Genomic DNA, 23,237 nt, shown 5'->3' with positions numbered 1-23,237 from the left:
AACGTCCGAATGCTGAGTAATGTCGTCGTCCTCACGTTTCACCGACAGCTTGGTGCCATGAGACTGCATGACGGTTTCCCCAGTCACTGGGTTGAATGCACCGCATTTATACATGCCCTGGTGCTGGTCCGAAACCGAGATAATCTGGAGGTTTCCTGATGGAAGCACCAAGTAGTCATCTGAAAAGAGAAGGACACCACAGCATGAGGGATGGCACAGAGAATATTGAGATATAGCTTCATCGTGAGGGGGGAACAATGGGGGGGACACAGTGGATGATTTCTTCAAATCACAGTCCATGGGATTATTTTGGTGTTATTAATAGTAAAGTGTAACATTTTAGAGATATTCAATAGAGAAATTATTTATCCTTTTTTTTGCTAATGTTCAACCCTTTACCCTCCTGTTTTTTTTTATATTTACTAACATATTTTACCAATTTGGTTCAATTTGCCGCCAATCAAAAAAAAATTTAAAGAAATTAAATAATTTTGTTTAAAAGTTTAAGTTAGTTTAGTTGTTGTGTTTTGTTTTGTGAAGAACACCGACGACATTAAACATTAAACATTAAATTAATCTAAAATGGGGACGAGTAAATATTGATTCGGGTCAAATTGACCCTAAGGCAACACAAGGGTTAAAGGTAAAAAGAACAACAGCGGATGAATCATAAAACATCAACACAGATGCAATAATAATCCAGCACTTTAATTTTCAACAATTCAAATACAACAGGAAATGAGGTCGGACATGAAAGAAACACACCTGTTGACACGTCTATCCGCTCCCCTCGTGCTCTCAGCCGGGGAAGTGCTGGAGGGACGCTGTGCGGTAGAGGACACTCGATAAGAACCGAGCTGCCTTCCTGCACGGACAACGACCGCCGTCGGCCATCTTCGTACTCTGATATTTCTGCAGTGACGGAGAAGAGGAGGCCGTCAGTTGAACTCACTTTCTGTGCAGGACGTTTCACATCGGTCAAGAGCGAAGGCGAACAGCGGTCTGCGTTGGATCACTTGGTGCGTTTGTTGTTGCAGTGAGCGATTCTATTCATGTCTGACACAGTTCCAGATCAGGGTCAACCCCCCCGAGTGTCGGTTCCAACAGCAGGAACAGAACACACTTCACAGGAAAGGCCGAGACTCATTGAGGATACCGGTCAAGAGGCATTTGGAAGGGTGCCCGAGTAAAACTCAGACGGCTTCCTTCCCCTCCGCCACTCAGCAGCAGGCAGCCAAGGACAGGCATTCTTTCCAAGTGTTCAACACTCACAAAATGGCCTTCCTTTTTCTCAAGGCAACTTCCTCTGGCTTTCCCTCCCCTCGGCTTTGAAGGGAGTAGAAGTACGCACAAAGAGGGTCATTCTCTGCATCAGTACCTGCTATGGCCACACGCGCGTGGCGGCTGGCGATAGCCGACCCATGGTCGACGCGTGCCACACACTGATAGACGCCCACGTGGCTGGACTTAAGGGAGGGGATGGTGAGGGAGCCCTCGTGGATCTCCACGCCAGGCAGGGTGTCGCGGTCCAGGGGACGGCCTCTGAAGCGCCAGGAAACCACTGAGGGAGGACTCGCCGAGCACAGCAGATGAGCAACAGATCCTCGACTCTGAACCAAGGAGGCGGGCTCAGAGAGGAAAGATGGATATTGAGCTGAAGAGGAGACAGAACTTTCAATTAGTCATGTTGTCATCGATGCTCGCGTTATTTACCTTAAATTAAGATATGCTAATTTTTATTTCCCCCACCTAGAGCAATACGATAAAGGTGCTGAAAGAAAACCCACATAAAACTAAAAGTATCTGCATGGTGTTGAGGTCAGAAATACATTGAAGCCATGGAGGTTTTTATAGATGGGCATTATAAACAATTATCTTGAGAGAAATGAGTCTTTTTGCAGAGTTACTTTTGCCATAAGAAATCAGAAATTTCTATCGTCAGTGAAGCCGACGTCTCTATCCTTTATTCATGATTAAGTTTGACTTTCAGGAGCCGGCTGTGATGGTGGCATCATGTGATCTGCTGATCGACCTGCCTTAACAACAGGGGCCAGATGTATAAATGCACACAAAACAAGCGTACGCCTCGTTCTAATGAATAGGAATAATAATAATAACCATATTGTGAGGAAATCATCGAGACATCGTGATACACAATTGGGCCGTCTGAATTAGTAATAACAAGCACATGCCAACTCAAATTTCTCCGAAAATCTGACATGAAATATGTAAATGGAGTTTTAAGGGAATGATTGAAAGATCAGGTTTTGACATCACAATTAACATCATCACTCAGTTTAATGCGATTGACATACAGTATTAATTGTTTTATCTTATTTCACCTGAAACTGTAATCATCTTTCATTTTGCAAAAAAATACTCGTCATTACTTTTAAAATACTTTTTATTCGTCAAGTACTTCACACAGGAGTTAAGCAAAATAGACTTTACATTGTGACTATTTTTATATTGACAATTTATTGATTTTCCAGAAAACATGCTATATTGGGATGAATATTGTTTGAGATATGAAATATCCAATATTGTGAGATAAGATTTTGGCTCTATCGCCCGTCTCTGGGCACAAATATCGATATGCAGGATATGTCTACGTGCACATGTGTGGAAACAAGTCTTGTTTAAGTCTGTTATAAAAGAAAAAGATCTGGCAAAAATAATGTGTATGCATATTTCTTTCTTTGTGTCACTCTACGCAAAGTTCATGCATGTAGCACGATATGTTTTGAAACAAAGGAGGATGGAAATGACTACTCTAAATTAAGCTGCAATAGTGTTATTCTTGGCCACAAGGAAACAGGAAACTCCACATCAAGGACACAACCCGAACACATCCAGCAGACTTAGTCCCATTTATGACCAACTGATGAATGCAAGTCCAATATTGACCCTCTTTCTGCTGATAACTGTCCTGTTGTCATCACTATGACGAACACCTTACATTAAAGAATAATTAGCTCCATTATTACAATAAACATGATGGTTTGTGTTTTTATGAAAGGGGATCACACCACTTCCATCCAAATTAGGCTGAAAGTAGGACAACAACTTACAGGAGCAGCCGACAAGCAGGGACTGGCTGAGACACAGCAGAGTGGACAGGAGGACCCTTAGGCCACTGTCCATGGTGCACTTTGACCCCTGCCAGCAGCCGTGTTGCCCAACACGCACAGCCTCGTCTGGTCAGCAAACCTGCGACACACGGGACAGAGAAGGAACACGTCAGACCGTTGGCATAGAAACGTGACAGCATCTGCCCATGAGCAAAAGAAGAGCCGAGACAGAAACAAACGTCATCACAAGCTGGAGGAGGATTTCGGAGGTGGATCTGTGCTGGGTGGAAGGGAGGGAGGGGGGTCTATTAGGTTCCAAATGAATCCTGTACGACAATCCTTCTAATCTTCACGACGCATCCCCTTTACACACTCCTTGATCTCCACCTCCCAACCTCTCCTCTGACCCCCGTTCTCACCCACATCAGTGTCTCCACGGAGGCTGGAATGTCCAGTCTCTTTGCCCCCCTGCCTCTCTCCCACTGGGCCGCTGAGATCTCCCGCTAATGGAGTGGCCATGGAGAGACTGTCGCCTCGCTCTTAATATCACTCTCTTGTCACACTGCGTTGCTTCCTCATAGGTTCACTGTAGCCTGAAGTGCAGGCCCAGACACACTGGAGGGCACGTAATTAGGAGCATTCCTCTCTCCTTTTCAACCCGACCCCCTCCGGCTGCGGCACCTCCTCCTCCTTTTTCTAAGAGTAATCCGGGCGAGCTTTGATCCTAGGTTCCTGGTTGGTTACCAGGGTTCGAGCCTGAGGCCGGAGGAACAATGGCTGTCCAGCTGTGATATTCACACTGGCGCTTCGGTGGCTTGCAGACGCCGGCGGCAGGGCCGACCCTGGCTGAAGGGGTGGGTCAAATTAAAAGGATGATGTCTGGGTGAGATCGGTGAGGCTGAACAGGTTCCTAACCTTCCTTCTGCAACATAAACATTGTTTCAATCAGCAGGTCAATTTGTTTAGCCTCCTGTCCAGGCTGCAGTACGGCTAGGAAAAACCTGTAGGAGGCGGTTTGGAGTCCGGCTGCAACCAACCATCATTTCCAGTCTCCAATAATCTGTTGAAATTGTTTGATTGATTTTCTGGAAAGAAATGGTGCAAACTGTCCATCACAATTTCTTAGATTTGAACGTGACCTCTTCAAATTGCAACAAATCTTTACAATTGACAATCTAGAACAAGCAAAGGTTCTGCTTGTTAAACGGCATGAGCACTTAATCAACTATCATAAATACTGTCAATTGATTTTCTATAGATCGATTGTTCCTCTCTGCTCTCTCTATTAGGAGGAGGACGAGGAGAGAAGAGGCAGGAAATAATAAACTCTCCCAGCTCCTGGCTCACGCCCCCTTGTCACCCGAGGTCAAAGGTCAGGGAGCAAAGAGAGAGGGTGGACCAGCGGGTGTCTGGTTGCCCTGGACCAGCCCCTAGAGGTCACTTCCAGCTCTTTCCGTTCCACTCGCACACATTTCCCTGTTTTTACACACATTTACCAAACCTCCAAAACAAAGCAGGTGGAAGAAACGTTTTTGAAAAGAAACGTTCAAATCTGTCCCTCTCACCAATTTCAGCTCGATTCTGACTAAACAATTTACAATATGTCATTTTGAGTTTCGGATTGAAAATAATACATCAGGAGCCACAAACTCAGGAACTCCAGTTTGATTTGTGCATGCTCCTCCGAGCAGATCAAACCCACATCTCGCAGGCTCGCGTTTCTCCACCCCGCAAGTCGCAACAGGCCCTGCACACGGCCCCCGCGTCATCGGTGGAAACGATCTTCACCCCTCTGCCGGAATAATGATATATAATTACAATAACAACAACGGCGCTAAATAAAATGCACAGCCAAGCGCAGGCACCTTGGCACGGGGTACGACGAGAAACCGGAGCCGACTCTGCGACTCCCACCTTCCTACCAGCTACTTCCTCCCAGTGGGCGTTGGGCACGACGGTCCCGAGTGGGTGCCCTTGTGTAAACACACATACAGCTGCCTATCTGGCCCACCGATCTGGCTCAACGAGGAAACACAGGGGCATCATTCCTGCTTCTTATCGGCTCGGCTTTCACCCGACATCCGCCCCCATCACGCCGCCTCAGTGGAGACAGACACCGCGAGGAGATCTCGTGTCCCTCATCACAGAGTCGTTCCGATGCTGGCAGCACCGTACGCATGGAAAGGCAAGTCCCGCTTCTTCCCGAGCAGACGCCCAGAGAAAAGCTGGAGTGGCTCTTCGGCAGAGGGGAAGTCTCTGATTGAAGTCTGATGAGCCTTCGGTCCTGTGTTGATCTGCGGCCAGCCCACTCCCTCACTGCACTGCTCCCCTTCTCAAACCGTCAGACTACCCGACTTAAATGAAGAAGAGTAAAAATAATAATGTGTGTCCGTGCCAGATTTCCTCCTCCTATCCTAAATCTGTTCTCTTCTTACCCTCCTGTTTTTGCACTTATTTTGTAGACGCATGGCCATTCTCAAGGCGGGATCGAAAGCTATAAATTGAAGAGACATGCAGCATTCAAAACAGACTCTGCTCTGTTGAAAGCTGATATACAGACACAGGGACAGTTTATGAAAATTAATGAGCTTAGTGTCAGTGGGTTCAAGTGGAAAAGTTCCTATTTTTTTGGGGTGTGGGGGTTTGACCCATGTCTGTTTGGGAAATGTTTGACTGACGCCTGGCTTAAGTGTGTGAAAGCAAGGAACAGCAGCAGTCTTCTTCCGCAGCTCGAGTCCCTCTTTTAGTCTTTATAACCTCGCTTTAAAAAAAAGTGTTTTGTAGTTTAGCCTTCATGCTTTCCTCCCACAGAAATCCATAGTAGAGATGTACTGTTGAGAGAGGCAGGACCTAATAATACAGAACTCAGACACCATATGATCCCCTGGTAGGACAAGAGGGATCCCTGGTGACGACACTGAAGAAAATAAACACACCGACCGGCTGCCCTCAGGGAAGGGGCTTGAGTTGTGGGCGTGGGGGGTTAGCACCTGTACTCTTTCTGGCCTCCTCTCTGCAGGAACTACTTAAAGACCCATCTGCCTGCATGCGGGGTGAGCCCATATCCCTGTCATATTGGGTAAACGGGGACAAAAGCAACGCGGCGGAGCATCAAAGACCTGGAGGGAAGAACAGGTCACAACTGGTGCTGCCGACTGGGCCGGGCCTCTCCGCTTCACAAGACTGCACAGCTGAATAAAAGTCAACAGCACACATCAGGAAGCAGCTCCGCCGCTGATTGGATAACAGGGGCAATCCTGACTGCTCCTATACATCCATAAAAGTCCATCTTCAAACACAAGAGTCGTAGCAAACTGAATGAACGCGAGTTGGACATGAAGACGTTCAGGGCGAGGGGGCAGTTGGGCGTCGGAGACGGAGCGACCCTTTTCTGGTATGATGGTCCAATCTGACCCGTGCGCTGAAGCTGATTCACGGGCTATGGCCCAAACCTGTCTGCACTCGCCCCACATCTTACGGACAGAAGATCTGCCGCACACGCATTCCTCAGCTCTAGAGAGAGAGAGACAGAGCGAGAGGGAATCGGACACACAGAAAGAGACAGACAGAAAGAAACACACACACTGAGAGAAGGGAGATCAATTCAAAACAAGAAGATGAGCCATTAGGCGAGGGGGGGGGGCATACGTGAGAAAATGGAAAGAACCGCTCTCCGGGAGAGGGGTAAAAGGAGACGGGGGTAAGAAGAGGTGAAACATTCTCGGGGAGGTGAGGAGTTGCCAAGCCCTGAGAGTCATTTCTCCTCCCTCTTTATTCGGCTAAGAGATAGACGTAGAGATAATGGCATCCGCGTCTGCCAAATCTGTTTGATGATTGAGCCTTACTACATTCAGCTGGGCCCAAAAACCCAGGAAGAGTCTCCTGAGAAAAGAGACTCTCGGGGACCATTATGGGCTCCTTCTGTTGGTCTGGGTGAGCCCACTGAGGCAGCCCAGGGCCACAGAGGAAACTAATGAGTGTAAACGCTGGGCCTCTGGTTTGGCCTAACTTCGTCTGATTAAAGACTGAGACGTTATTAAAAGTGGGACAGACTAAGAGAAGGAGAGCGAGCTGAAGGAGACGAGAGAAGGAGAGACATGATTCGAAATCAAATAAGGGAATTAGGGGGGATGAGAAGAGGGTCTTGTTTGTTTAATAATGAGAAAATGACATTTGAATGGTTTAGACTGCCATTGTCTGATCCTGACGTCCTGCATAGAGTTAATACATATAATTAGAATATAAATAAGGAATAAATCATCTCAACCGAGTGCGACTGCTGAAGGCAAATGAGATGTCTGCCTCACCTCGGTGGTCATGAAATGCACTGGATACTTGAAATGCTGATTCGCGCATCCCTTCTTCCTCCATGGACCTTCCTCCCTTGCATCCATGGTATCGCCCAAACAGATCCACTGCACACCACACTCAGGTACTGCACACCACACTCTTCATCTGGCACAGCAGAGGGGGGGCTGTGTGGACTGCTGTTAGTGATTATAGTTCAGCTAACACCATAGTCCCACCCCTCCAGAGCGGGGATTGAGCTGACAAGCTGATTTGAACCTGACTTCCTGGACTGACCGCTCCTGACTGACCGCCAGGCCATAGGCAGGTCAGGTGGCAACCACACTCAAACCCTCACCCCCCCCTGCAGGATCAGCCCCAGGCCCCCCCTCAGCCCCTACTCCCTGTACATACACACCTCCCAACATGGCACCACATCAGCCGTTCACACATTCATCAAGTTTATGGGCCTGAGTGGTGGTGGGCCTGATCTCCGAGAAAAGGAGGGAGGAAGTTGCTGATCTGTCACTCTGGTGCCTGGCCTCAACCATGAATGTCACTCCAATATGAGGAGAAACTAAGGAGCTGATTGTGGGCACAACAACAGACAAGTACAACACACTGGGGACACCGGACTACTGTGGAGAGGGTGAGAGGGTATAAATACTGGATAGTCAACATCACATCATCACCGGTGGACTGACGAACAAACACAACACAGACAGGGTGGTGAGGCAAGCTCTACCACAAGGCCAGGGCTGAGGAAAAAATTGCAGAGGATCCTTCAGTCCTCTCCTCGATCCTTCTCTTGGGGCTGAGAGCGGCCCTGATCACAGCCATCACAGCCTGGTTTGGCAACTGTCCGCCAGACAAGGAGGTTAGCAGAGAGTAGTGGCTGACTGAACGATTGCTATTGCACCACACCCCACCTGCAGGACTTGTACACCAGGAGGCAGAGAACCAGAGCCAGCAGGATCAGGAAGGATCCTCACCCCACCAACAACAGACTCTAGCTGCAGCGGTCAGGCAGGCGCCCGTCAATCCACGCTGAACAGAGAGAAGAGACTGAGTTTCTTTCCTCAGGCCTCAGGGACTGTGAACCTGAACTCCACCACCCCCACACCCCCACCAACTGCCCCTCTTAGCCTTAATACACATACACTTACTGTAAATGTTTTGTTGTTTTTTTATTGTAACAGTGTGTACTTGTTGCCTTGCATTCTCTCCTGCTGAGCATTGCCACTTTCATTTCACTGCACACCCTGTGTGTGTATGTGACAAATAAAACATCTTGAATCTTGAATCTTGAAATGTATCGTCAAGGCCGGTGTGCTTTTCGGATACGGCTGCGTGTGCGCGTCGGCACAGGGGCAACAGCCGGGCCGAGCGGGTCCCAGAACCCGGAGACGCCGCAGCCCTGACAACACGGCCGTGGTGTGGGATCAGAAGAGAGGAGGAATGAAAGGAGAGGCCCCCCCCGGGATCAGACAGTCACATCCCACAATGCCCTGTTTACCAAGGACACACAGCCACCCCTCCCCTTCACCTTCTCTCTCTTCCCTCTACCCTTCCAAAGTGCCAGGGTTGGGACCTGGGAGACAGCGCTAATTCTGCCCTGAGGCTTGTTGGCCGAGGACACAAACAGAGGGCTGAGAGGGGAGAGAAAGGGAGGGAGGTAGAAAGACTGAGACAGCGGGGGGAGAGAGAGAGAGGGAGAGAGAGAGAGAGGGGACTGAATGGTACAGTATGTAAGACCCATCTTAATTGGAAATTGTTCTGCGCTGCCTTGTTTTTCCTGGGAATCGGTGAGGAGGGAGGGACAGGAGGCTGGGGAGGTACGGTTGTTTCCCAAGGTCCTGAACAGCGGGATTAACCACAGGGGCGAAACTCAATAGCGGCCTCGGACACTGGAAACAGATCCCCGGGTATCGCCACCATACAAGGCCACCTCAAGACCTTTTGCAAAGCGCATGTAACTAACAACCCTCCCCCATTGTCGGGGCTCTCTGGGCCCTTCCGGCTGATTTCACAGGCCTTTCAGCCCACAGGGGAACGTCTGCTTCAGACGGAAAAGGTAATTCTGATGGAAAGGAGGAATGCACAAGAAGGCCGTCTCGCCCGCAGGGTGTGTTATAACACTGATCTCCAACATGTGCCAAGAGTCTGATTCATCACGCCAGGCGAGAGGAGAGCTGGGATTGTGCAGCCGTGGCACCAAAGCAGAGGAGGCCACAGATTCACATTCCTCAATATCCGCCTTGATCAGAGAGATGATGGGAAAACACGTTAATGCAGGGGGGGGGGGGGGGTCAGAAATGTCCACCATCTCTGGGAGAGTCAAGACACTAACGGTGTTTTTAAAAGCTGTTGTGTGGGCTGTGGATTAGAGGCATACAGTGATCTGATCCAGCTGCCTCTCTCTCCCCCCCCCAGCCTTCCATCCCTCCCCAACTCTCCTGGATTCCATCACTGCCCGAGTCTCTACGGCAACAAACGGCAAAGACAACAGTTTCTGCTCAGTCTCCTCCTGATAGGTCCCTGGCTGCGGCCCAAAAGTACTTTGAAACTAAAATATGTATAAAATAATGTAATTTCAAACATGTGCTACAAAAACAAAATGACAGGCTCATAGATACCAACAACGACTTTGCAAAGTATGTATTAAACAACAAACCCGGACTAAAGCTGCTTTCAGGGTGCCTCTTCTTTGTTTGTCACTTGAGAGGCGTGAGAAAGAAAGTACACAGAGTACTTTCATTTCTCAGAATGATCAAGATGGTCTGCAAATATAAGGCAACGATGGCTCTGTATTCACAGGGGGAGGAGTCATAGGACGGAGAGCGTTGCCTGAACTTCACAGCCAGCCGCTGGTACAAAAACAAACACATGTAAAAAGGTTAAATTATAATTAGTCTCCTTCACCGACTCCACAAATCTGTTGCAAAAACCCAAACAAACAAACCAGCTGCCTTGCACGAACAGGTTGGAGGACCCGAAGATAAATATGCAGTCCCAAAGAGAACTTGTAAATGCTTTATTTGGTTTGTCTAAATGTTTATCCGTCTCGCCTTGTAACACACACACACACACACAGACAGACACTTATGGTCCGGGCTGCTCACTGCTGCAGGGTTCAAAAGGTGAGGGGGCTTTTGGCAGATGACACGGCTCTTTGGTGGCGCCAAGAGAAGCACAAACTCATGACAACAGCAAAACACAGCAATAATACAGAAAGCATGGCGTATGCTAACTCAGTGCAGGTCTGTGTGTGTGTGAGCAACACAAAGAGATGACAGTGATTTATTTAATAATCAAATGGTGAGCCAGAGCTGTGCTTTCATTCGTCACAAGGCCCAAGTACAGCCCGACGATCTGCTGCAGTCGACCCTGAACAATGCAGGAGGCTGGACTAACCATCTGTTTTATTCTTCCTCCACTTAAATTGGATATATTTTAGAAATAAGGACTTCCATTGCTCCCTAAGGGGCTACATCTTGGAGTAGGGAAGGCCCAAAATGGCACCCACAACCACAGGCCAGGAGGCAGGCGGCAGCAGAACCCACACCGCCTCACACTCTGATCTTGGAGAAAAACAGCCCTTCAAACAAGTAGCCTGTTTGTCAGCCCAGAGGGGAGTGCCAGCCACTAGTTCTGCCTTAATATAGTCTTGCTGATCCCTGCGCTGGCTTTTCAGCAGCACACACATTCTGGTTCGCAGAAAACCCATGTCAGATGTGACTTATTGGTTCAGCATTCGAAATAGAAAGCTGTGGTTGCTCACAGTTTCAAGAAGAAAAGACTCTTAACTCGTGGGAGCCCATCGCTGAGACGACGGAGTAAGTCAGGCATATTTAGTGGGGTAGGGCTCAGGAAGAGACATTTTTTTTAGCAATGTTACAAACAAGAAGACGGCGAGGATACAAAAAAAGAAGAAAAAAATCCTCATGAATGTTCCAAAAAACTTTGCAGCAAGGGTCCGGTTCAGAAGTTCACTCCCCGAAATCTTCCCGAGGGCTGAAGAATCACTGAGAACACGAGGCAAGGTGGCGGAACAATGGGTCTCATCGCGCATTTGCTTGATTATGACAAAATGGCGTTTTTTGGCGAGAGGCGAGCATCGTGTCAAAATGCCACGTCGAAGCTTTTCTGGACAACGTTTAGTTCTCTCCCACGCGTGGTGTCCTGCATCACGGTAAAGGAACGGCTCTTATCGCTACACAAGCCAATAAGAACTCCCGTGAATGTCTGGGAGCACATGCTTTTTTTTTTAAAGGCATCGACGGAAAGGCTTAAAATGACTTGCGTTGGGCTTCAAATGGCGCGGGACCAACAAAGTATTTCGCAGCCTGTCGGTGTCCTTACATTTCATCAAGTCTACCAGCAGTAAAAAAAAATGAAATACAAAATCATGGTTTCTCTCGAAGTGTATCCTTAGGGGTCACTCAACCTGCTCTTGCCTATCTGATGTTGAGGTATCTTTACCTTCGCATTGAAAATGCCGGAAGGTTATGTTTTGATCGCCGTGTATTTATTTATTTGTATGCGTGTTATTCGCAAAACTCAAAAAGTATTGAACCGAATCGCATGAAATTTGGTGGGATGATTGTTTATTATCCGGGGACCAGTTGATTAGATTTTGGGATCGATCGGGTCAAAGGTCAAGGTCATGGAAAGGTCAAAATGTTCTTGAATCGCATGAAATTTGGTGGGATGATTGGTTATTATCCGGGGACCATTTGATTAGATTTTGGGATCAATCGGGTCAAAGGTCAAGGTCATGGAAAGGTCAAACTCTTTTTTTACCATAGCACGATACATTTTTGTCCAATTGGCATGCAACTAATGCCAAAATGTTCATAATTCAATGCCCAATCTTGTGATATGCGAAGGTATGCGCTCTACCGAGTGCCCATTCTAGTTCCTAACTGTATCTGCCTGGACGGTGGGTTCTTTCTCTGCGTGTGTTTAGATTTCCTTATCATACCGAGAACAGACGTATGTATGTATGTATATATGTGTTGAGGCCAGTATTTCCAATACATTAGCAGAAAACAAACCGTCTCCAGAGAAGAAGCAGACTTTCGCGCTGCCCATCTCCAGCCCGTACGGCTTCGTCCCGCTTAAGTTCGGTGGCTGGCTGGAACATCTGTTTCTGCTGCTCCAAAAAAATGTTTGTTTGTCTTAACAATTACGCCCCGATGTTTCTCATTTCATTTCTCAAATCTCTCGAAAGTCATTATCCAGTTTCAGGTCCTTCGAGGACTGGGTTTTGAGAAACTCAATACGACCGTCTGTTGAAAGCTGGCGTATACATCGGGGGCTACAGTCGGCTCACCTTTGACATCTCGGAGGAGTCGTACCAGGGGAAGCTTGCAGCCTATCTGTAACCTGCTGGAGTTACATGCTTGCATAGTAAAGCGAGTCAACGGCGGGCTGTTTGGGTCATCTGTCAGATGACAGGGGGACCTGGAAGAAACAGGGAGGGGGTCCCACTGAGAGACATATGCGTTTTAGAGTGAACATAATGACAGTGTGAGCTCGGAGCAGATAAGAAGGGCTACTGATGACAGCTTCGCATAAACAAGGGTGACACCTTCAGCTACTGCGTTTGCCTTCACAGCCTCTTCAACACAGCTTCAATTTATCCAATTCCATTCACAGCTTGTTCCTCGAATAAATTTAGGGAGGGTGGAAAGAAAGGCCTTTTTTTTTGTTCGCCCTGCAGCTGCAGAGTGCACTCACCGACCCAGCAGTCGCAACAACTCAAACTCTTTCTCTGACCTGCCCATCTTTCCCATCGACCCCCTGCTCATGGCTGCTGGGTGCTGTCAATCAGCACCCCCTGGCTCCTTGAACATGGGGGCTCTTTGGCACGCTGCCCAAACCTCCCCACTGCCCGTTTGAGATCTGGCTCTGTCCTTGACAAATGGGAGCCAAAGCTCGCAGAGTAAAGGCCGGCAGCAGAAAATGGGGGAGAAAAACTGCAGTATGACTCAATCCCTGAGCAATGAGAGTAAAGTTAGGGTTATGCGTCAAGGGTTCAAAACTGGTTTGATTTTGGGAATAGCTGCTTTGCGGGTCAAACGCGAACCACGCAGCGGCCCACTACATTCTACTGTATTAGTCCAAGTAGCTGAAATGGATTAGCCATCGGAGTTTTAGAAAATAAGTAAGACCTAATTACTGCTGTAAAAATATTGTGATGATGATGAAACATGTGCTGGTTGCTCAAAATTGGGATTTTTCTCCTGTTTTATGACTCAGAAGATATTCCACAGCCAACAGTTGATCCTTTGGAGCAATAATATGACAGATCACTGCGTGAAGCCAAATAAACAACCAAACCAATTCGGTTTTCAATTCACTTTAATTCGCTTCAGGACCAGAGCTGAGGTTTGCTGCCTGGCCTCGAATCTGTACGGCCTGGTAAACAGGAGACTTAAGTAGGGGCCCGTACTGTAGCCACCCATTTAGACACAACCCCTTACATGTTTAGGGCAACAATTACTTTTTAACTGTCGACTATTTTTGGGGTTTTAGTCTATAAAACACATACAAAAAGTTCGCAACTGATCAAAAGTATTGTGAATTAATTATCTGTCAATTGACTGATCAACTAATCGTATCAAACATTTGTTTTAACTAAAAGAGTTGTACTCAAATTTGACTTAACTTATAGAAAACCTCACTTCTTTTACTGCATTTACCTTTAATAAAACATGAACGTTATTTTGGAAAGCCACGTGTTACCTCAACTGCTACTACTCAACAATAATTTGTCATTGTTGGAGCCTATGCGCTTGTGTGATCATAATACTGCATCAGGAAAATCAAAAGAGCCATTATGAGAGCAGCGGCTGGCGTCATTACACATGCTGCTTACATTCAAATTGCCCACTTAACATAGTTCTCCTCCAGCAACATGTGTGTATCGTTAGCGAGCACCCTAATGGCTCAAACATTATGCGAGCTGGCTTAATGGCATAGTTGCGCTTTGTTCAGGACCCTCTGATAAGAGCCGGGCCACTAATGGTTTATTAATTTCTCTACGATTCACACTAAAAATAAAAACATGACTGAGTCGGTCATTGTCTGATTCAATGGCATTGACAAAACGTAGTTAGTGTGGGGAAAGTCCCACGCAATACCAACTGACTACGAAGCTATTGGTGCTGCAGCTTGGGTTTATTAGTTTATTTTTATGTATTTTTTATGAAGAATCTGCCCCAACAACATGATGCCATGTTGAAATATTACAAGCAACAAAGAAACAATTCAATTTCTCCACAGACCAGAATGCAATTACTATGCCGGCAGTAGTTACATCGAGGGTGAAAGGTATTCAAGGAAAAGTGGGAAATCACGGAGCGAATTAAGTAGGAATGAGGCAGGTTGAAGGAAGGCAGTCACTGGAAAAAATAAATGAATGACAACACCTGACTAGAAAAAACTCTTGGGGCCGTCTCTGTATTTCATCCCTGAAAGTGAACGCCGTCAGCGCCCAAGCCTCGGCACAAAGACCAAATCTCTCGCTGCCCCTGCCAATATTGGGGAGCACTGAAAGGATTTGAAAGTCATCGGAAGTGTCTTCTTGTCCCCCACCGACGCAACAATGCACGAGCAACTGTTTGAACTTGAAAAGTGTTTTATCCGAGGGCAGCCAAGCGTGACTCTCTGACTGGATGTCATGCGTTTGAGAGAGATTCAGGACTTTGTTCTCGATAACTTTTAAGTGTTCAGTTTTCTGAGAGTCACCCCTATGTAACAAAAGTCCCTGTGAAGCTCTGATGTTAGGGGTGAACGGCAGACAGACGGAATTACTGGAGGGAACTAAGTGAAGAGCTCGTCTCTGCAGCCACGACATTGCCATCACGTCCACTCTGACATCCTGTGTGCCCTGAAAGTCTCATCTTGCTTATTACTGCAACAGTTTAGAATCCTCAACATGTATGGCTTGATTTATATGCATGCATGTTTGCTGTGCTTCAGAAAAGAAAATACAAAACTATAACATTTGATAAATGATACTTTTTTTTTTAAACTCAAGTTTGGAGTAGCCATCCTGAGAGTTCCTGTGGTGCAGATCACAACACAGCGAGACTTGAGTCGATTAAGCTCCTGTGCAAACACTTGCAAATTCATTCTTGAGCTGTTAGCGAGGGCTTTTTCACACATGAAAAATGTTTTTAAAAACACATCGAAAGCAGAGTGAGACGCTGAGGAAACGTGGGAAATTGGACCAATAAGAACAAATAAAAAGCGGTTTGATGATCATGATCAGACTAGTTCACACATCTGCATCTTTAAAGTGGGAGAAAAGATTCTCCTTTACATAACATTTATTTTTGAAAGGATGAAGGCACTTGCAAATGACACAGATTCTCCCATGTTTTTATCCGATATGGGCCAACATGGATATACCAAACTAACTTTCATGACACCCTCAGGGGATTCTTCTAAAACAATAAAGCCTCTCTGTCTTTGGAGAAGACAACTTCAAATATTAGTGTAAGCCACTAAGTGTCTGCACAGTGGCACAGTATAGCAGAAAGCTGGCTCTGGAAGCAAATCCAGAACAAAAGCATAACTTTCGAACAAAGTAATGCTTCTCATATCACCTGTCCATGTGCACCGTTTATGAGTGTGACAGCCATGTGTCAAAGGAGGGACGTATTTGCCATTTTCTAAAAATGCTCTTTCATCTTTAAAAGCAGAAATGTGGCCGCAGGCCAAAGTTTTCAACTGGGATGTACCAAACTAATATGTATGCCCTTTCTTGCATTTCAGTCAGCTCAGAGACACCACGGTGCACTGAGCTGTGTCAGAAGGCATACAGATAACAGCTCAGTGATGGATAATATTGATAATATGAATGTTTTGGGGTGGATTTGAACGAATTACAAAGCATTATTTTACACAATAAATACTGCTGTGTCTAGTTTTTGTTCAGTTTCATTATTTTTTGCTTTTCTGTCTGTAAACAATAATTTAACAAAGATGTTGTCTGAATCCAAATTATAGGATAGTAAACTACAAAAGCATATCCCAACACTTTAAAAAAGTATAGATATTTATTAATAACCAAAAGGATGTTACGGAGCCAACGAGTCGTGGTAGTGAGCGTAAGGCTATGCGTATATAACTGTAGATATAGTCTATAATAAGGTGGACGGTTCATTCATGAACATAATAACCCCCCCACCTCTCCCCCTCTCCCCCTCTCCGAGGCGCTGCTCTCCACTTCCACCAACAACAATACAAAGTTCGGAAAAGACGGACATGTTTAGGAGAGCAGATTAAACTGACACCGTGGAGCCCGTCCGCTTCTTTGAACGTCACTTTTCCTTTTGTTGTGACCAGAGAAACACAGCTGGCCTGGCAAGCACCCCGAAGCCCCCCCCAACCCGCTCCCAGCCAGCCCGCCGGGTCTCCCCGGTCAGCCGGCCCCCCTCCGCCCGTCCTTACCTCTCTTGCAGGAGGGCGAAAGCCGCGAACCGTCCGGCGAATCAGCAGCAGAACACATTCTTCTGGAGGAAAATCCGTACGGGGCCCTCCATTAGACACGGGCTCAAAGTGCAGGACGACGGGAGGAACATGAACACAGCCGGAGGTTGACGGAAAGAGGGGACCGGAGAGTTGCTCAGACCCGCGGAGCGGCTCGGGATTCGCGGCCAAGGTGCGACAACTCCCGCTGCTCTCAACTCGAGTTGAGGTCGTTCCCGTGGGAAGTTGGGAGTCCGCGTGTGTCGATAGAAGCGCTCCGTCCCGGCTCGGTAAACGGAGTCGGTCTCAGCCCGTCACTGTAACTTCTCGCTCTCCGTCTCTCTACCGCTGCCTCCTCCACACACGCATCTTTGACGCCAGTGTCGAGTTGCTCAGCAAATCAGCGCAGCGGCGGAGCTGGTCGTCAAACCAGGAATGTCCCAGACTCCCAGCCCCGCAGCTCAACGCGGCTCCTGGAGAGGGGCGGGAGGGCGGGAGGGGAGGGCGTGTTGCCCTGATCGACTGTGCATTAACAAGTTTACCAGTAACCAGAAAGAAAAGAAAACATGAAGAAAGCTTCTTCTTTCTTATTATCACGTACGGGTCAATCCCTTTGTTCCCCTTTGGTTAAATATGGATCCATCGGTTCCTCTCAAAACTTCAACATGTGTGCGTGTTTTTCCCCTTCAATTAGACGTTTTTATTATTTATTGAGGCTGAATCTAAAATTTCGGATTATTTAATGACACACAACTTCAGTAAAAAGTGACTTTTGGGGAATTAGTTGAATGCTCTGAAGAATGTCCAGTCATATGAATATTATTCTGAACAGTTGTCACTGTAGTTTCCGGGGATGGGAAAACAACGATGTTTTTTGTATTGTCATCATCATAAGAAAACCATATCAACAAAACTAACAATGTTTCTAGACAACTTCATCTTCATAATTGATATCAGCTTGACATGAACACAAATAACTAGGGCTGTCAGCGTTAACGCGTTAATCTATGCGATTAATTTGGCCGCGTTAACGCACTAAAATATTTTAACGCAAATTATTATTTTTTTTTTTTTTAACCGCGGCAGTACGGTTTGACACTGTTTCCGTTTTTAAAACAATTATTTCTCCGCGAAAATAAGGAGCAGAAATCAGTTTAACTCGTGGATGAATCAGTCGGGTTTCCTCCTGCTCCCCCTCTGATAAGCAGAGGAACTGAGGGCGACGTGTCGGGTGACGCGGCGCGGAAAGAACTCGTCACACGAAACCTTCAAAGTGATTTGTCAATCCGTTTGTCTGTCAACATTTCGGGAAAAAAACAACCAATGAACACTCAGTAAATCACAAAGGACCTCCCACCTCACAGGTGAGGCTCATTAGCAGCCTGTCAGTCAGAGAACCAGAGAACACGGCGCGAGGACAACTGAGCCTCATTGAATAGAGCTGAGATTGTTCTGGAATGTTTGATGTAGAACACGTGGGGGTGTGTCACATGCAAAAGACTTTAAATGGTGAATTTAATTTATTTTGTAAAATGTATAAAATGCCCCCAGCCTCCAGAGGGTGAACATGACATATGTGAATGTCAGTCAGTCACCAAGGCCACTGGTTCTGCTGTTCAGTGTTAAAGATGACAGGACCAATGGGGTCTCAATATACTTTTTTTTTTTTACTAATCTGATGTTTCACTGAAGAAACAATTTATCATCCACGATATTAAATACCTCACTGGCACTTTATAGGTAGGAGCCTCTTTGAAAACACAGCTCTGTGTGAAGTTTGGTCTTTAAAAAGAAGGAACAAACTTTTAAGCGCGATTAATCGCGATTTCAAAATGTGCGATTAATTAGTTAATTTTTTTTAATCGATTGACAGCCCTACAAAAAACTTAACTATAACTATAATTGCATGAATGTAAGTAGCTTTATTTTTACTTTACTTTACTTGTTTTATGAACAAGAAGTGTCCACAAATTCACTTTGTATTGTTTGTACCTGAGGCTTCATTCAGTGTGATCCATCTGATGCACAAACAGCCTCAAAGCCATAAAAGTGGTTCTAATTTCTCCGTGGAATACACTGTGGCTTGTAATGTAGATAACACGAGCTCTCACTTGGCTCATGGAAATGAATTAAACTTATGTGGGAGGGGGGTGTTTAAACAGCTCATAGCTACGGGTCAATTCTGGCATCAGACCTGTTGGTTGGTTGCAGATATTTCCTCATCACCAGGTGAAACGCCTTCACAGAGAGGAAGAGTGTGAAACAGTCATCTGTTGTGCGTATTGGCACGAGTAAACAGCATAATTATCTTTGAGGCAGTAATTATGTGCTCCGGCGTTGGCCCGGCGGGCGGCGGCGGCGGGCCCACCCTGCTTCAGACAGCAGGTGCAGCTCACCATCTGACAGCTGACTCCTCATGGAAGGTGTGATCCAATCCTCCCGAGGCCGGGCCGACCCAATGCGAGCCTTCAGGCTGTCAGGGCCAAAGCCAACAAACCAGAAAACCTCTGACACAGGAGGAGAGGGAAAACAAGATGGAGGAGGTGGTGGAGACGGGACTGATGAAGGACGGATGCTTCAACTCTGTTTTGTCTTTTTTGCCAGTTTTATGTAATTGTCAAGTGTTTTTTTCTCACTTATCAGCTCCACTTTTTAGTGTCATGGTATATTATCAAAGCTTTAGTAATCATGTCGCTATTATTTACATTTCTTGGTCGAACAGTTATGGATAACGTATCAAACCGCATACTTGATGGATGATTGAGGTAGGAAAAACCTTTCATGTCTCATCACACAGTACATACCTTTTTTTTCTATCATAGTTTTTGATATAAGTGATGGCAAAATTGTCTCCCTCTCTCTCTCTCTATTTCTCTCTCCCCCTTTTTCTCTCTCTCCCAGGGTCAGGAGCTGGTTGGAGATGGAGACGGAGGCTCTGGGTTCAGAGGGGGGTGAGCGGGGTGATTGGACACAGTCGCATGTGAAAGGCCAGAGAGCGGCAAGTCCACAGGGAGCAGGGTCCGCACACAAAGGGCCAGGGAGGGGCTCGGTGGGGGCGGGAGGGGCGACCGAGGAGGAGAGGCCACGCTGGGAACCAAAGCTGACAGCACAGACACTTCTCATCCACTGGGGGTTTGGCTGTCTCTGGCCCCCTGGGGTCCATGCTCACTGGTGAAGCTGCCAGCCACAGCAGCTTCAGCGAGCTGCTCACTCAGAGAAGAAGCAGCAGAAACACTAAGCACACAAAGCGGCAGTGACCTCTGGCCCACATTTAACTGATATGAAGGTTGTTTTCTGAGTCCTACCAGCCCTGATCAAATAGCAATACACTGTGGCACATTTAGCCAATACAAGAGGACTTGATTACAACACACAGGCTGGAAAGCAACAGTTTATACATTGAAATACTGACTTTGCAACGTCCTGATTTTGATTTAATTAAAGAAGGGGAGGAGGCAGGAGACCTGCTAACAAGGGTCTTTGTCCCAATCTGCAGACGGGGATTGTTTGGTGTGGGCACCGCTAGCTTGCTGTCCTTTGCTCCGAGGATGATAAGCCTCCGACCACTGTCAACAGAGTGTTTATGACCTGCAAAGCAGCCCTGGGTTGTGTTGACTCTGTCAGCAGGGGCCAGAGGGAGGCCGGACTCACAGTGCTATTAAAGGCACTTTCAGATAACATGTGTACCATCCCTCTGTTTGTCAGAATTTGTGGATTTGTCAGCAGGAAAAAATACTAAAGCTTAAGTTTTGTGTGTTGTAATTGTCAGATCGCCCAATTGTATAATTACTTGAAAGCAGATGTTATGGGTAAGATTTAGAGGGTAAAATGCCACGAACAAGCACTTGTTGCCATTAATTTTACAGAGATTTTTTCTAAGACAACTTTTTATATGTTTTTATAAGACAAGGAAAACTGTGCGAGCAGAGACACATATATATATACAAGAGTGAGAAAGATCACAATACTTTACAACAGAGACTAAATGGATTTCCCCTCGGAGGGCAGTATATCTCATGACCCAGACAGGTGTGTGCAGTGAGTGTGGGTGTGTGGGTTGTGCCGTTCTGTGTGTCTGGGTATCGGTCTGCGGTTGTGTGAGTGCTCACGGGTGTGTAAAAAGAAAGAGAGGAAGAGAAATGTGAGGGCACGTTTCTCCATCTGGTTTCTGCATCACTGTGGTGATCACATTATCCATCGTAGGCTCTGTGGGAATTTCATCAGTCTGTAACGTCTCACTTATTCACACGTCTCTGTGGGCTTTACCATGTAGAACAATCCTGACTGTCCCTCCTGACACTGCATTGACCCTGAACATCCTCTGGCCGTCTTTAAAGCTTCCTCCCGTCTGCTTTGGTGCCTCTGTAAGGACTGCAGGGCACACAACTTTATAAACTCCATTGTGCATACCGTCACTCTTTGCCTGAGTTGTCCACAGCTCAACAATATATATATATATATATATATATATATATATATATATATATATATATATAAATATATACACTACCATTCAAAAGTTTGGGGTCATCCAGACAATTTCGTGTCTTCAATGAAAACTCACTTTTATTTATCAAATGAATTGAAAATTGAATAGAAAATATAGTCAAGACATTGACAAGGTTAGAAATAATGATTAATATTTGAAGTATTAATTTTGTTCTTCAAAATTCAAGCTCAAAGGAAGGTCAGTTGTATAGCTTATATCACCAGCATAACTGTTTTCAGCTGTGCTAACATAATTGCACGGGTTTTCTAATCAGATATTAGTCTTCTAAGGCGATTAGCAAACACAACGTACCATTAGAACACTGGAGTGATAGTTGATGGAAATGGGCCTCTATACACCTATAGAGATATTTCATTAGAAACCAGACGTTTCCACCTAGAATATTTACCACATTAACAATGTATAGTGTGTATTTTTGATTAATGTTATCTTTATTGAAAAAACAGTGCTTTTCTTTGAAAAATAAAGACATTTCTAAGTGACCCCAAACTTTTGAACGGTAGTGTATATACAAATTAATTCAGTGCTGTGCCTCCAGGGGTGCTAAACAAACAAGGGAGAGACACTCAAACTAACACAATGTTTTTGAAGTTACTGGTGAGTAACAAACCTGAACTCATAATATCGATGCCTTTAGATTATCTTTTTATATTAAATGAATAAATATTTTTTTTCAAAGGAAAAACTTAGCTCTCATGTGACGGTCCTGAGATTGTTCAATCCACAGAGGTACTATCTATCTATTGCATATCACGGTATAAAGTGAAACGTTTATTGCTGTAACAAGACGTTTTTCATAATGTTGGAACACAAAACCGTTGTTGTTATAACAATATGCTATTTTTATGTTGTTATAACGTACATTTTTCCTGTTATAGTGTGATAACTTATTGAAACGTGTCCACGGAACATATTTATTTGAGGAATTTGGCTCATTAACCGGATTTATTAAGTTCCACTTCATGCTTGGTTTGAGACATGGTGAGCGTCTCCTGTTACTGAGCACGATGGATGATGTTGTGATAAGTATGCGCACACTACAAAGGGCTTTAAATTGCACGGGGCTGTACAGAGGAAGACCGGGTCCGACCCTCTGGTTCTCAGCACAATATGACGTCCAAAAAACCCAGATTAATAACGGACTCCCAAATCATACGGGCATGTTGTTCCGGTCTTGTCCCCGACAACCGAATCAGCACTGACGTGAAGCTGTCATGATAGAGCATTCAGGAGCTGGTTGTAGTGGGTATCTGGGGAGTAGTGGAGCAGGAAGAGGCCGAAGTGAAATATCATTCCTATTAAACACTGATGTTTCCTCTGGTCCCACGGGCTCATGACGACCGGGTGATTTATGGTGCAGCGGTGGAGCAGCAGATCAGAGTACAGCTGCCCCATAGCTGCACACAAACATGTGTATACCGGACTCCAGTTGGTCTCCATTCAAATCACTGAAGCTTTCTGGAATTAATGTGTCCTGGCTGTTGGACTGCAATAAATAAATAAAATAAAACAAATATACACGCATATCTTTTCTCTTGTGTTTATTTGCTATGTGTTTGGGATTATATGCGTACACACATGTGACGCTTGTTGTAGCTAACTGGCTTCTACAGCTCATTCTGAATGGCATGAAGTGATGTAGAAAATGAGCCAGATGAAGCGGATTAGGACCTGAGACTGCTTTCCCTTATCATCTCCCGTAGCACTGAACAGGAAGTGAGAGGCAAGCTTCCAAGATGGCCACCAGCTTGTGAATGGGTGCATTCCTCAACGGCAGGGCGTCTGCGTGGAGGGAGGAGGGGCGGGCGTGTGTGTGTTTACTCCAAAAAGGGACTATATAAATAGTAACTGCTGCTGTTTTAAGGACTTCCTGTCACTAGGTATTC

General features: G+C 46.0%; 1 protein-coding gene across 2 annotated transcripts in view; it reads right to left on the bottom strand.

The window, feature by feature from the left end:
• The window catches only part of cdon (cell adhesion associated, oncogene regulated), a 32,625-nt gene extending 15,349 nt beyond the window's left edge, over positions 1 to 17,276 (bottom strand). Inside the window, exons 1-5 of one of the 2 annotated variants that reach the window (XM_056441940.1) lie at positions 16,824 to 17,276; positions 3,072 to 3,210; positions 1,379 to 1,654; positions 766 to 912; positions 36 to 179 (exon numbers count right to left, since the gene is read on the bottom strand). In XM_056441940.1, coding sequence (XP_056297915.1) covers positions 36 to 179; positions 766 to 912; positions 1,379 to 1,654; positions 3,072 to 3,144 — 640 coding nt within the window. In that variant the 5' untranslated portion in view covers positions 3,145 to 3,210; positions 16,824 to 17,276. The remainder of the gene's footprint in view (positions 1 to 35; positions 180 to 765; positions 913 to 1,378; positions 1,655 to 3,071; positions 3,211 to 16,823) is intronic. The other variant, XM_056441938.1, reaches the window with a different exon arrangement.
• Between the last annotated feature and the right edge of the window lie 5,961 nt (positions 17,277 to 23,237).

This window comes from Pseudoliparis swirei, chromosome 20 (assembly GCF_029220125.1).
Source record: "Pseudoliparis swirei isolate HS2019 ecotype Mariana Trench chromosome 20, NWPU_hadal_v1, whole genome shotgun sequence".
Lineage (NCBI taxonomy): Eukaryota > Metazoa > Chordata > Actinopteri > Perciformes > Liparidae > Pseudoliparis > Pseudoliparis swirei.
Note: the sequence above shows the minus strand (reverse complement) of the source record. Positions and strands in the feature narration are given on the sequence as shown.